The sequence below is a fragment of the Dendrobates tinctorius genome, unplaced genomic scaffold (assembly GCF_039654945.1).
Source record: "Dendrobates tinctorius isolate UK_male_01 unplaced genomic scaffold, ASM3965494v1 ptg000003l, whole genome shotgun sequence".
NCBI classification, from domain to species: domain Eukaryota; kingdom Metazoa; phylum Chordata; class Amphibia; order Anura; family Dendrobatidae; genus Dendrobates; species Dendrobates tinctorius.
Genome location: NW_027361671.1, coordinates 84,861,570 through 84,874,172, shown reverse-complemented (window position 1 = coordinate 84,874,172; position 12,603 = coordinate 84,861,570). Strand labels below are relative to the sequence as shown.

At 46.3% G+C, this 12,603-nt stretch overlaps 1 protein-coding gene across 2 annotated transcripts in view; it reads right to left on the bottom strand.

The window, feature by feature from the left end:
* The window catches only part of LZTR1 (leucine zipper like post translational regulator 1), a 92,632-nt gene that overhangs the window by 20,429 nt on the left and 59,600 nt on the right, over positions 1-12,603 (bottom strand). For both annotated transcript variants that reach the window (XM_073557973.1, XM_073557979.1), the window contains 5 exons: positions 9,607-9,702; positions 5,188-5,371; positions 4,724-4,893; positions 4,340-4,496; positions 1,327-1,453 (listed from right to left, as the gene is read on the bottom strand). In XM_073557973.1, the coding sequence (XP_073414074.1) occupies positions 1,327-1,453; positions 4,340-4,496; positions 4,724-4,893; positions 5,188-5,371; positions 9,607-9,702 (734 nt within the window). The remainder of the gene's footprint in view (positions 1-1,326; positions 1,454-4,339; positions 4,497-4,723; positions 4,894-5,187; positions 5,372-9,606; positions 9,703-12,603) is intronic.

The window sequence follows — 12,603 nt, the reverse complement described above, 5'->3', positions numbered from 1 at the left end:
CCAAAAGCGGTTACTTGCAGCTGAGCAGGATACAGCATTGCAAAGAAGACGTCGAAAACATGCAAATGTTTCTTTATATCCGTAAGTGTGCTCTCTTTTTCTGAACCCCCACAGAGAAATCTGGAAATAAGGATATTTTCCTCTCCTCGATAATCAGATTAGGGTGATTCTCTGGCTTTGCGTATGATAGGGTCCAGATCCTTGAACTGGAGCAGCTTAATCAGCACAGAGAGAGGTGGTGCCCCTGGAAATAGTGGGCACAGTGGAAACCTGTGGGCCCTCTCTATGGCACACAGAGGCTAGTGTCCTTTCCAAATCCAATTTTCAAAACGGGCCACCGCATCTCTTCCTTCCGGCTCCTTCTGGAACCTTAACCAATTGTATATTGTTCTTCTGAGTTTGTTTTCCAGATCTTCAGCCTTGTTTAAGAGCATATTAATATTCTGCACATTCTTTTTAACATCTTTCTGGATGATATGAGTCTGGTCTTCAAGTGTACACACTGTGCCTTCAGCCTCTCATTCACTATTTTTAAGACTCATTTTATCAGGGACATGTCCTCTTGAGACTGCTCATATGTATATTTATGGAGGCCAGAGTTGTGTTACAGAGCTTCAAATACATCATGTATAGTTGGTCTACATGTAAGGATTCACCTTCCACATCTCTCCGATCAGAGTTCAGCTGCACACCTGAGCTGTTGAGGGCAGATTTTCAGGAGAAGCTGGATGTTTAGTGCTGGAGAAGAAAGATGACATCTTAGAAACATCCTCTGCAACATGTGTTCCTGGGTAACACCCTCCAGTTTAGGGGAAGCAGCCCCCGGTCCAACACGAGCAGGTTTGGCAAAGCGCTCCAGGCGTGTTGAAACATCTGTCGCTCTGTCTTTTTCAGATGGCTCCATGTTGGAGAGCCCAGCCTCACGTCCCACTCTGCTCTACTGGCAGGTCATAATACATGTTTTAATGCTCGCAACAAGGTCTGGGGCAACACGACTAGATCAGAGAGCTTGCAGTAGATACAACCAAAATCCAGGAGTTGATATCTGGATAATTGAAGGATTACTGCAGAAGCTCCTCTACACACGTCTGCTCACATCTCCTTGCACGCCACATCCCATGATCTCATACTTGATACGGAATATATTGAGAGTTTTAAAAATGTTGTTCCCATTTTTCCATCATTGGCATTTCATTAACATGTCTATCCATCCTTTGATTTCTATAATTGCAGGACTTGTTGGAGTTGCAATTTCAATGTTGAGGAGTGTAGAAAGTTGAAAAAGCTTACAAACATTATAGACCATAGCTTGCATCTGACACGCACCTGGAGCGAGCAGCAAGGATGGCTTTGTGTGCAGGTCTTGGGTGACCATCCAGTAACAAGGTGATGTCACAGAAATCTCTTCCCGCGCCCTCCAGATAAGCCTTCATATCTTGGACTAGAGAGGTGCCTAAAAGACAATCAGAATAGTTTCAGTATAGCTAATTGCATATCTGCCTCATATAACAATGATACATTAGAAAATGTAAAGACAAGACATCCAGACAACACTTAAGTTGTATCCGCATACAACGCATGTCCCTGTGTGTTAAATATAGGTACGCAAGACGCATGCGGATCTAAAGGAAAAAAAGTATGCAGGCCTACTCTGCGCACACAAACGCTAATGTGAAACCAGCCTAAGCCTTTAATGTCTGCTGATCTGTCCAGGTATTCAGAACGTGGACCAGACAAACTTTACATGTTTAACCTCTTCAGGACAGAGACAATTTTTGTTTTGTATTTCCCCGGTCTCCCCTACTTTATCAGAGAGGCATACATTTGTTTAATTTGCAGGACTGGATTTTGTATTTATTTTACTGTATAGTGCACAAGAAAATACAAAAATAAATTCCAGGCTTCCGTGTGCAACGAAATGGCGAATAAAAAAAATATAGCAATTCCGCCATTGTTTTTGGGTCTCATATTCATGGCGTTAATTGTGTCATAATAATGACCATCCAAGAAAAGAGGAAATCCCGTCACTCACGTGTTGATTTAATTTAAATCAACACGTGAGTGCCGGGATTTTCTCTTTTCTCTTGGATGAATCATTCCCTCCACGTGAACCACAATAACGACTGGAGTGCCGACTACTTTTCATTATCAGAATAATGACCAGGCAAAATGATTCTTCAGATCAGTATAAGTACTGTGGATACCAAAAATGTTTCTCTTTTTTCACATTTTAGTAGCCTAAAAAAAAAAAAAAAATTGTGAAGTTTGTAAAACAGCAACAAAAAAAATGTTATATTTTAATAGATTAGACTTTTACAGATGCAGCAATGCCAAGTATGTATTATTTTTTTTACAATTTTGTACTAGGGAGAAGGGGAGTGATTCACATTTTTATATTTTTCTTTTCAGTTTTAATTTCCCAGTCTCTATACAGGACTTGAACTGGCATTAATGTGATCGCTTCTACTATTTGCTGCAAATTGTCTCTTCAGAGAAGAGGACTGGAACTCCAGGGCCACCTATAGGAAGTGGCAATCCTAAAAGTCAATGTGGACCCTTGGCCCCTTTAACGAGCCTTGTCACATGACTTAGGATAAAAGCCAAAACCGGGATTCAAGCGGTAATGAGGAGCATTGCGACTTAAAAATCTCCTCATCCCGGCATGCTTGACATGTCACTCTCTGCAAGGAGAAACCATACTTCTTGGATCCCGGTCAGACGCCTCTCACACAAACAAACCTAATCTCACACTTTGCACTGACGAGGGGTAGTTTCCTGAAACACAGTGTCTGCAAATTGAGACTCTGGTTTTGGTTTTTATCCCAAGTCATGTGACAAGTCCTAGTCCTCATCCTCTATGAAGAGACAATTTGCATATTTCCCAAAGGAGCATTGTGGTTTAAAAGTCTCCTCATCTCGGCAGATTTGACATGTCACTCTCCGCAAGAAAAAACATTACTATTTACTGCAATAAGTCAGTATTACCGTATACAGCAAAAATAATGGTTTCCGACACAATACTTGAGGTTAGCACATCCTTAATAGGGTCACCTTGACACAGTGGGATGGCTTATGTTTTTTTTTTTTTTTAATCAAAATTATGTTAAGAATCCTGTATTATTTTCATGAAATATTGCCATTTATTTATTTCCTGCAGGATATTTGCTAATTTTGTTTGTATCTTAGGTTTTGTCTGTTTAGTGGCCAGTGTGAACATGCGCTTACATGCAGAATGCACACCAACTTATATTACAGTTCATCTCTTTAGGTGTTTTTTTCTGACTTCCTATGAAGCCCAGGCTATGGCTGAACTTCACAGAAAAACAAACATGGCAGCGACAGGGTCCTTCAGCGGGTCCTCAGCTGCCTTGGAAATCCATTGACACCCCGCAATTGTATGGTGGAGTGCCAACGAGTGCATAAAGGAATGCCCAGGACAGATCGCAGAAATTAAATATAGTCATCAAAGAGGTATCTGCCCTGTATGGCACCCTGATATATCTGTCCATTTTGAAGCATTAAGGAAAAACATTTAATGTAGAAACAAATACATTTTAAAATTACATAGTAACCTTGCTCTCACTGGTTGACAATCTTAGGTCAGGTTCACAAAACGTTATGGCAGTCTGTTTAACGGCATTAACGCGATGTAACGCATCCGTTAACTCTGCCACAGACTGCCATAATGTGCGCATCGCTAACGCATGTCAAAATCAGCATGCATTAGCGATGTGCCATCATGCTGTGACGGACCCTCGGATGCAGTCTGCAGTGTTCGAGGGTCCGTCTCTGCTAGTGCAGATGGAGCATCTGCGCTAACGTGATAAAAAAGGCAGTTGCGTTAGCGCAGTCCGTTTAACGCATGCGTTGAACGAACTGCCCTAACGCAATGTGAACCTAGCCTTATAAAAAAATCAGTAGAAGACCCAGGGGTTAATCTTCAGCTAATAAGTTCTATTTCTGGCTGCTGACCAATTTGTGATATTTTTTTTCCTCTAGTTCTACTACAAACAGGGGAGGCTCCTGCTGCAGCAAGTTGTCTTACAGCCAGACACAAGACCGTGAAGAGAAGGGATAGCGCTGATATTCGGGTACACAGAGTAGGTGGCAGTTTTAATTGTAATAGAATCTCAGAGACATACAATGGCATTTGTCACACATTGCACACAGTGTATGCTTTCATATAGTGGCCAAACCTTTCTTTGCATTCTGTTGTGCTAGCACTGTGTGAACACAGCCTAATGGAAGCCATTACACAATTACATCACAAGATATACAATGCACAACATCAATGGTCACATATCCAGAACATAGCAATTTACCATAGCCAGTGACAAACCTATATCAACAGGCTGATCAGAATGGATCCGGAGAGGGGGCTGCTGCTTTCTGCGTACAATCTCCACGATCAGTGAGGAGGACAAATGCTCAAACTCTTTCATCATTATCACCTGGTTGAAGTGGGATTCCTTTACTACAAAGTTCAGACAGTGTTCCTGGTGAAGAGAGAGGCATGTCAGTGGCAGTCTAGTCACACATCATGTGGATATTCAGTAGCTCTGGAATAATGAGATGTACAGTAACCGGATCAGCCCCATTAAGCCTGAATGTTTCTCTGAAGCGCAGCCTGGCGTAGCAATACCTCTACACCATATACATGACATCTGCTGCTTCCCATCAGGTGGAAAGTCACAGCCTTGAGCTGGGCACAGCCCGGCTTTACCTTCAGCTGGTCCAGCTGAAGCTTGTTGGCATTTTCACACACTACGAGGACGTTCTGAAGGTCAACAGATGCTTCAATGTACTGAACACAGAGCTGCTCCAGACGTGACAGCTTGAAGTGCAGCGCTATCTTATACACATCCATAATGAGGAGGACGTCCTGGACGTGACCTGAGGGGCACAATCACCGTTAATAGACATTCATGTGCAGAGACGCAATAAGATCATCAATCTTTGCTTCTCTGAATAATGCACTGAGGGAAATAAGTAATGGGGCGCACATGTGATCTACATTCCCAGCTCCATAGTTATTAGCCTTCCTTACTGGAACACAAATCCTGTTAGCATAATTGATATGTTCTCATAACTCCATTCATGCAATATATCAAATATCCCTGGATCCAACCAAGGACACTGATCACAGTCCCAATGACATAAGCAGCAGCTCAACGATACAAGACTTACCTTTCCTCGGGTACTTAATTTTGTCCGTGTACAAGAACTGCATGAGTAGTTCAAATGGCCGAGCTTCTGCGTCTCGGATGACCACATCCAGCATGGGAAGTGACCGACTTTTTTGAGGGCCACTTGCATTCTCCTGCTTCTGCTGAGCACCCTGGCCGTCATCTTCTGGATCCTGCTTTACCTTCTGATTGTACAGAAAACAATAATTACTGTATTTTTCGACTACAGACCCAACTTACCATTAGACGCACCCCAGGTTTACACAGCAGAAAATAGGAAAAACATTTTTACTATTATTAATTAAATCTTCCCTGGTGATGTAAAGTGGAGGGGTCATCATCATAAATTTTAATAGCGATGTCATATCTCTTGTAAGTTTTTCTCTGCAGTGTGTATTATATACACACAGCTCTGCTACATATGCACAGACACACAGCTCTGCTACATATGCACAGACACACAGCTCTGCTACATATGCACAGACACACAGCTCTGCTACATATGCACAGACACACAGCTCTGCTACATATGCACAGACACAGCTCTGCTACATATGCACAGACACACAGCTCTGCTACATATGCACAGACACACAGCTCTGCTGCATAGTCACAGACACACAGCTCTGCTGCATAGTCACAGACACACAGCTCTGCTGCATAGTCACAGACACACAGCTCTGCTGCATATGCACAGACACACAGCTCTGCTGCATATTCACAGACACACAGCTCTGCTGCCTATTCACAGACACACAGCTCTGCTGCATATTCACAGACACACAGCTCTGCTGCATATTCACAGACACACAGCTCTGCTGCATATTCACAGACACACAGCTCTGCTGCATATTCACAGACACACAGCTCTGCTGCATATTCACAGACACACAGCTCTGCTGCATATTCACAGACACACAGCTCCGCTGCATATTCACAGACACAGCTCCGCTGCATAGTCACAGACACACAGCTCCGCTGCATAGTCACAGACACACAGCTCCGCTGCATATTCACAGACACACAGCTCCGCTGCATATTCACAGACACACAGCTCCGCTGCGTATTCACAGACACAGCTCTGCTGCCTATTCACAGACACACAGCTCTGCTGCCTATTCACAGACACACAGCTCTGCTGCCTATTCACAGACACACAGCTCTGCTGCCTATGCACAGACGCAGCTCCGCTGCATATTAACAGACACACAGCTCCGCTGCATATTCACAGACACACAGCTCCGCTGCATATTCACAGACACACAGCTCCGCTGCATATTCACAGACACACAGCTCTGCTGCCTATTCACAGACACACAGCTCTGCTGCCTATTCACAGACACACAGCTCTGCTGCCTATTCACAGACACACAGCTCTGCTGCCTATTCACAGACACACAGCTCTGCTGCCTATTCACAGACACACAGCTCTGCTGCCTATTCACAGACACACAGCTCTGCTGCCTATTCACAGACACACAGCTCTGCTGCCTATTCACAGACACACAGCTCTGCTGCCTATTCACAGACACACAGCTCTGCTGCCTATTCACAGACACACAGCTCTGCTGCCTATTCACAGACACACAGCTCTGCTGCCTATTCACAGACACACAGCTCTGCTGCCTATTCACAGACACACAGCTCTGCTGCCTATTCACAGACACAGCTCTGCTGCATATTAATAGACACACAGCTCCGCTGCATATTCACAGACACACAGCTCTGCTGCATATTCACAGACACACAGCTCTGCTGCATATTCACAGACACACAGCTCTGCTGCATATTCACAGACACACAGCTCTGCTGCATATTCAGACACACACAGCTCTGCTGCCTATTCACAGACACACAGCTCTGCTGCCTATTCACAGACACACAGCTCTGCTGCCTATTCACAGACACAGCTCTGCTGCATATTAATAGACACACAGCTCCGCTGCATATTCACAGACACACAGCTCTGCTGCATATTCACAGACACACAGCTCTGCTGCATATTCACAGACACACAGCTCTGCTGCATATTCACAGACACACAGCTCTGCTGCATATTCACAGACACACAGCTCTGCTGCATATTCACAGACACACAGCTCTGCTGCATATTCACAGACACACAGCTCTGCTGCATATTCACAGACACACAGCTCTGCTACATATTCACAGACACAGCTCTGCTGCATATTCACAGACACACAGCTCTGCTGCCTATTCACAGACACAGCTCTGCTGCATATTAATAGACACACAGCTCCGCTGCATATTCACAGACACACAGCTCTGCTGCATATTCACAGACACACAGCTCTGCTGCATATTCACAGACACACAGCTCTGCTGCATATTCACAGACACACAGCTCTGCTGCATATTCAGACACACACAGCTCTGCTGCCTATTCACAGACACACAGCTCTGCTGCCTATTCACAGACACACAGCTCTGCTGCCTATTCACAGACACAGCTCTGCTGCATATTAATAGACACACAGCTCCGCTGCATATTCACAGACACACAGCTCTGCTGCATATTCACAGACACACAGCTCTGCTGCATATTCACAGACACACAGCTCTGCTGCATATTCACAGACACACAGCTCTGCTGCATATTCAGACACACACAGCTCTGCTGCCTATTCACAGACACACAGCTCTGCTGCGTATTCAGACACACAGCTCTGCTGCCTATTCACAGACACACAGCTCTGCTGCCTATTCACAGACACACAGCTCTGCTGCCTATTCACAGACACACAGCTCTGCTGCCTATTCACAGACACACAGCTCTGCTGCCTATTCACAGACACACAGCTCTGCTGCCTATTCACAGACACACAGCTCTGCTGCCTATTCACAGACACACAGCTCTGCTGCCTATTCACAGACACACAGCTCTGCTGCCTATTCACAGACACACAGCTCTGCTGCCTATTCACAGACACACAGCTCTGCTGCCTATTCACAGACACAGCTCTGCTGCATATTAATAGACACACAGCTCCGCTGCATATTCACAGACACACAGCTCTGCTGCATATTCACAGACACACAGCTCTGCTGCATATTCACAGACACACAGCTCTGCTGCATATTCACAGACACACAGCTCTGCTGCATATTCACAGACACACAGCTCTGCTGCATATTCACAGACACACAGCTCTGCTGCATATTCACAGACACACAGCTCTGCTGCATATTCACAGACACACAGCTCTGCTACATATTCACAGACACAGCTCTGCTGCATATTCACAGACACACAGCTCTGCTGCATATTCACAGACACACAGCTCTGCTGCATATTCACAGACACACAGCTCTGCTACATATTCACAGACACAGCTCTGCTGCATATTCACAGACACACAGCTCTGCTACATATTCACAGACACACAGCTCTGCTGCATATTCACAAACACACAGCTCTGCTGCATATTCACAGACACAGATCTGCTGCATAGTCAGACACACAGCTCTGCTGCATATTCACAAACAGCTCTGCTATATATTCAGACACACAGCTCTGCTACATATGCACAGACACAGCTCTGCTACATATGCACAAACAGCTCTGCTACATATGCATAGATACACAGCTCTGCTGTATATGCACAGACACACAGCTCTGCTGCATATGCACAGACACACAAAGCTCTGCTATATAAGCACATTTACATACAAGACACACACCTCTGCTGCATATGTACATAAACACACACAGCTCTGCTGCATATGCAAGTAGACACCCACAGCTCTGCTACATATACACTTAGACACGCACAGCTCTGCTATATGCTCACACAAATCAGGTCATTGAGCTGGCTGGGTGGAAGGTCCATCAGCTGCTCTGAAGGTGAAGACTCCATTCAGGTCCCAGTAGCTTCCTCTCCTGCACTGCACCTATCACATAGATCAGGGATGGGTAGGAAGAGATCAGTTCTCTCTGTGATTGGAAAGCATGTGTGTCTGCACCCTCCTCCATCACAGGAAGCTGCCTGCAGGAAACACACTTTTCAGGAAGAATTTTTCTTGCTAAAAATTGCGTCTTTTAGTCCAGGGAATATAGTAAATCTCAATCGTGTGAACCTATCATTATTATATGCCCAGACAACCCCTTCAATGACTCATTAGAATATAATAAACTCATTAACTTCTCTCTTAATAATTACCCCCTAAAAATTCAGAAAGGATAAATACAGGTCTCTCCTTTGTGCACTGTGTGTCTAGGGCACTGGCAAGAAGCATATCCAGCACACCATTGTAAATGTTTGACATAGCTCCTGCTATAGTATTATATTGAGGCAAAAAAATAAAAGTTTTGACTGTCAAAATATGATGGAGCACAAATAGAAAAAATAAATTGTTCAATCCTAAAGGGGTAAAGAGCATATTGTATTACTGAACTTACTTGTCTCTGCCTCTCTCTTGCTTGAGTGATTTTCTTCTGCAGATATTTACACCGAGCAGTGACAATTGAAATGTGCCCCCGGACTCGCTCTTCTTTCTTGAATTTTTTATTTTCAGTGGAAGTGTGGAGAGAGCCAAGAACACAGTATTTAGACACTTAGTGATGCGTCTATGCAGAAAGCTGATATTTCTTGTAGAAACAGCACATAGAAAATGTTTGCCAAGATATTTAACCCCTTAACAACCGACAATACGCCTTTTAACGGTGGCAGTTAAGGGTACTTATTCCACAGCGCTGATTTTTAACAGCACTGAGAAGTGTATAGCGCCCCCCCAGAGCTGGAGTAGCTATGACCCAAGAGAACATGATTTGGATCGGTTTTTACTGACCCCAGTGTTGCGATCGCCGTTATTAATGGAATAACAGCGACCGCAAAATAAACAAAACATGGATTTTTGTGAGTACTCACCGTAAAATCCTTTTCTCCGAGACGCTCATTGGGGGACACAGATACTGTGGGTGTATGCTTCTGCCGCTTGGAGGCTGACACTAAGTGAAAAAAAGAGGTTAGCTCCTCCTCCGTCGTATACACCCTCGCCCCTATTGCGGGTGGAATTCAGTTTGGTGCCAAAGCAGTAGGAGGACAACAAAATCAGCCTTAATACAGGTACAACAGGTCTAGAAAAAGACCACCCCTATATCACAAATAAATGCGTATTAACCAAACAGAAACAGAGCCAACTGGCTAAAAGGGCGGGTGCTGTGTCCCCCAATGAGCGTCTCGGAGAAAATGATTTTACGGTGAGTACTCACAAAAATCCATGTTTCTCCTTTGCCTCATTGGGTGACAAAGATACTGTGGGACATCCTAAAGCAGTCCCTGGGTGGGAAATTGACTCACCGATCCAAGCTACATGCACCTCTTGTTTAACAGGTACGCCACCGCTGCGTGGAGAATCCTTCTACCCAGGCTCGCATCCACCGAGGCCTGAGCATGGATATTATAATGTTTGGCATATGTGTGCAGGCTGGACCAGGTTGCTGCCTTCAAACCTGTTCCGTCGAAGCCTGGTGCCGAAGCGCCCAAAAGGCGCCCCCTGCCAGGGTAGAGTGTGCTCCGATCCCTGCTGGAATCGGCTTGCCTCTAACGCGGTAGGACTCCTGAATCGTCCAACGAATCCATCTGGCTATGGTCGATTTTGAGGCAGCGAGTCCCTTTCTGCGCCCTTCGGGGAGCACGAACAGCGTGTCCGTCTGACGAAAGGGTGCTGTCCGCGACACGTACCTCCGGAGGGCTTATACCAGGCCTACCGTGTGAAGAGCTTTTTCCACATTGCGCACCGGTGCTGCACAAAATGAAGGCAAAACAACATCTTCATTAATGTGAAAAGACGACATGATTTTCGGCCGAAAAGGAGGGGCTGGTCTGAGGACCACCTTATCCCTATGGACAGTGAGGAACGGAGCTCGACAGGGCCGCCAGCTCTGAGACCCGCCTGATGGAAGTGATGGCCACTAGGAACACCACTTCCCAGGTAAGGTACCTCAAACAGGTATTCTGAAGCGGTTCAAATGGAGCTTCCTGCAGAACACTTAAGACCATGTTAAGGTCCCAGGCGTCCATAGGCGCCTTCTAGTAAGGTACCAAGTGGGAGACTCCTTGAATGAAAAGTCTCCACCTGCAAATTAGTAGCAATTCTGCGCTGGAACAGGACAGATAAGGCCGATATTTGTCTTCTGAGGGTTCCTGGGGCAAAGCCCGAGTCTAATGCTCTACCGACTGAGCTATCCGGGTTCTCTAAGCCCCACTGGAGAAAGCCAAGATGTTGGGGATCGAGAATTCCAGCGGAGAAACACCGCGGTGACAACACCAAACAGAGAACACCTTCCAGGTGTGGTGGTAAATTCGTGCTGAAGCAGGCTTTTGGGCACCAATCATTGTAGCGACCACCTTGCTCCCGAACCCTGCCTGGGTTAGAATCCAAGATTCAACACTATGCCATCAAACACAGGGTCCTTGAGTTCGGGTGGCAAATCGGCCCTTGAGACAGTAGATCTGGGCACTTTGGCAGGCGCCAAGGAACGTCGGCGAGCAGCTGCATTAGATCTGCGTCCCTTGCTCGACGGGGCCAGCAGGATCGCCGGCACCCCTTCCGTCTTGATCTTTTCGATGACTCTCGGAAGTAGTGGCATTGGGAGAAATAGATATGGGAGGCGAAACTGGTTCCCTGACAGAATCCACGCGTCCACCGCGAATGCCTACGGCTCCCTGGCCTGAGCGACCTATGTGGGCACCTTGGCATTTACTCTGGAAGCCATCAGGTCCACATGCGGAGCTTCCCACAGTTGACAAATTTGCTGAAAAACTTCGAGATGTAGAGACCACTCTCTGGACGCAAGACCCTGCCGGCTGAGAAAGTTTGCCGCCCAATTTCACCGAGTGGTTGGCTCCGGCCCACTGAAGAACGAGCTTCCCTTCTGGTTGCTCTGCTGCGGGTGCCCCCTTGAAGATTTATGTAAGCCACCGCCGTGGCGTTGTCCAATTGAATCCCGACAGGGCGGCCTGCTAGAAAGTGAAGAAACTTCCGCAGCGCCAGCCGAATTGCTCATATCTCCAATAAGTTGATTGGGAGGCGTGCCTCCTGTGGCGACCACCGTCCCTGGGCTGTGTGGTGGCAAAACACCGTTCCCCCACCGAGGAGACTGGCATCGGTTGTTATTACCAGCCAATGATCTGGGGGGGAGGTTTCCCCTGGGCCAGAGAGGAACTGGTTATCCACCATCCGAGCGACTGCCTGACTTGAGAGGACAGTCGGCACCGCCAATCGAGCTTGAAAAGATTCTTGTCCTAGTCTGACAAGAGGGCGTGCTGCAGGGGGCGAAGGTGGAACTGGGCGACAGGTATCGCTTCCATTGCTGCCACCATTTTTCCTAGAATCCTCATCCCGGATCGAATGGTATGAGGGACTGGTTGGCGAAGTGTCCGGACACCCTGCC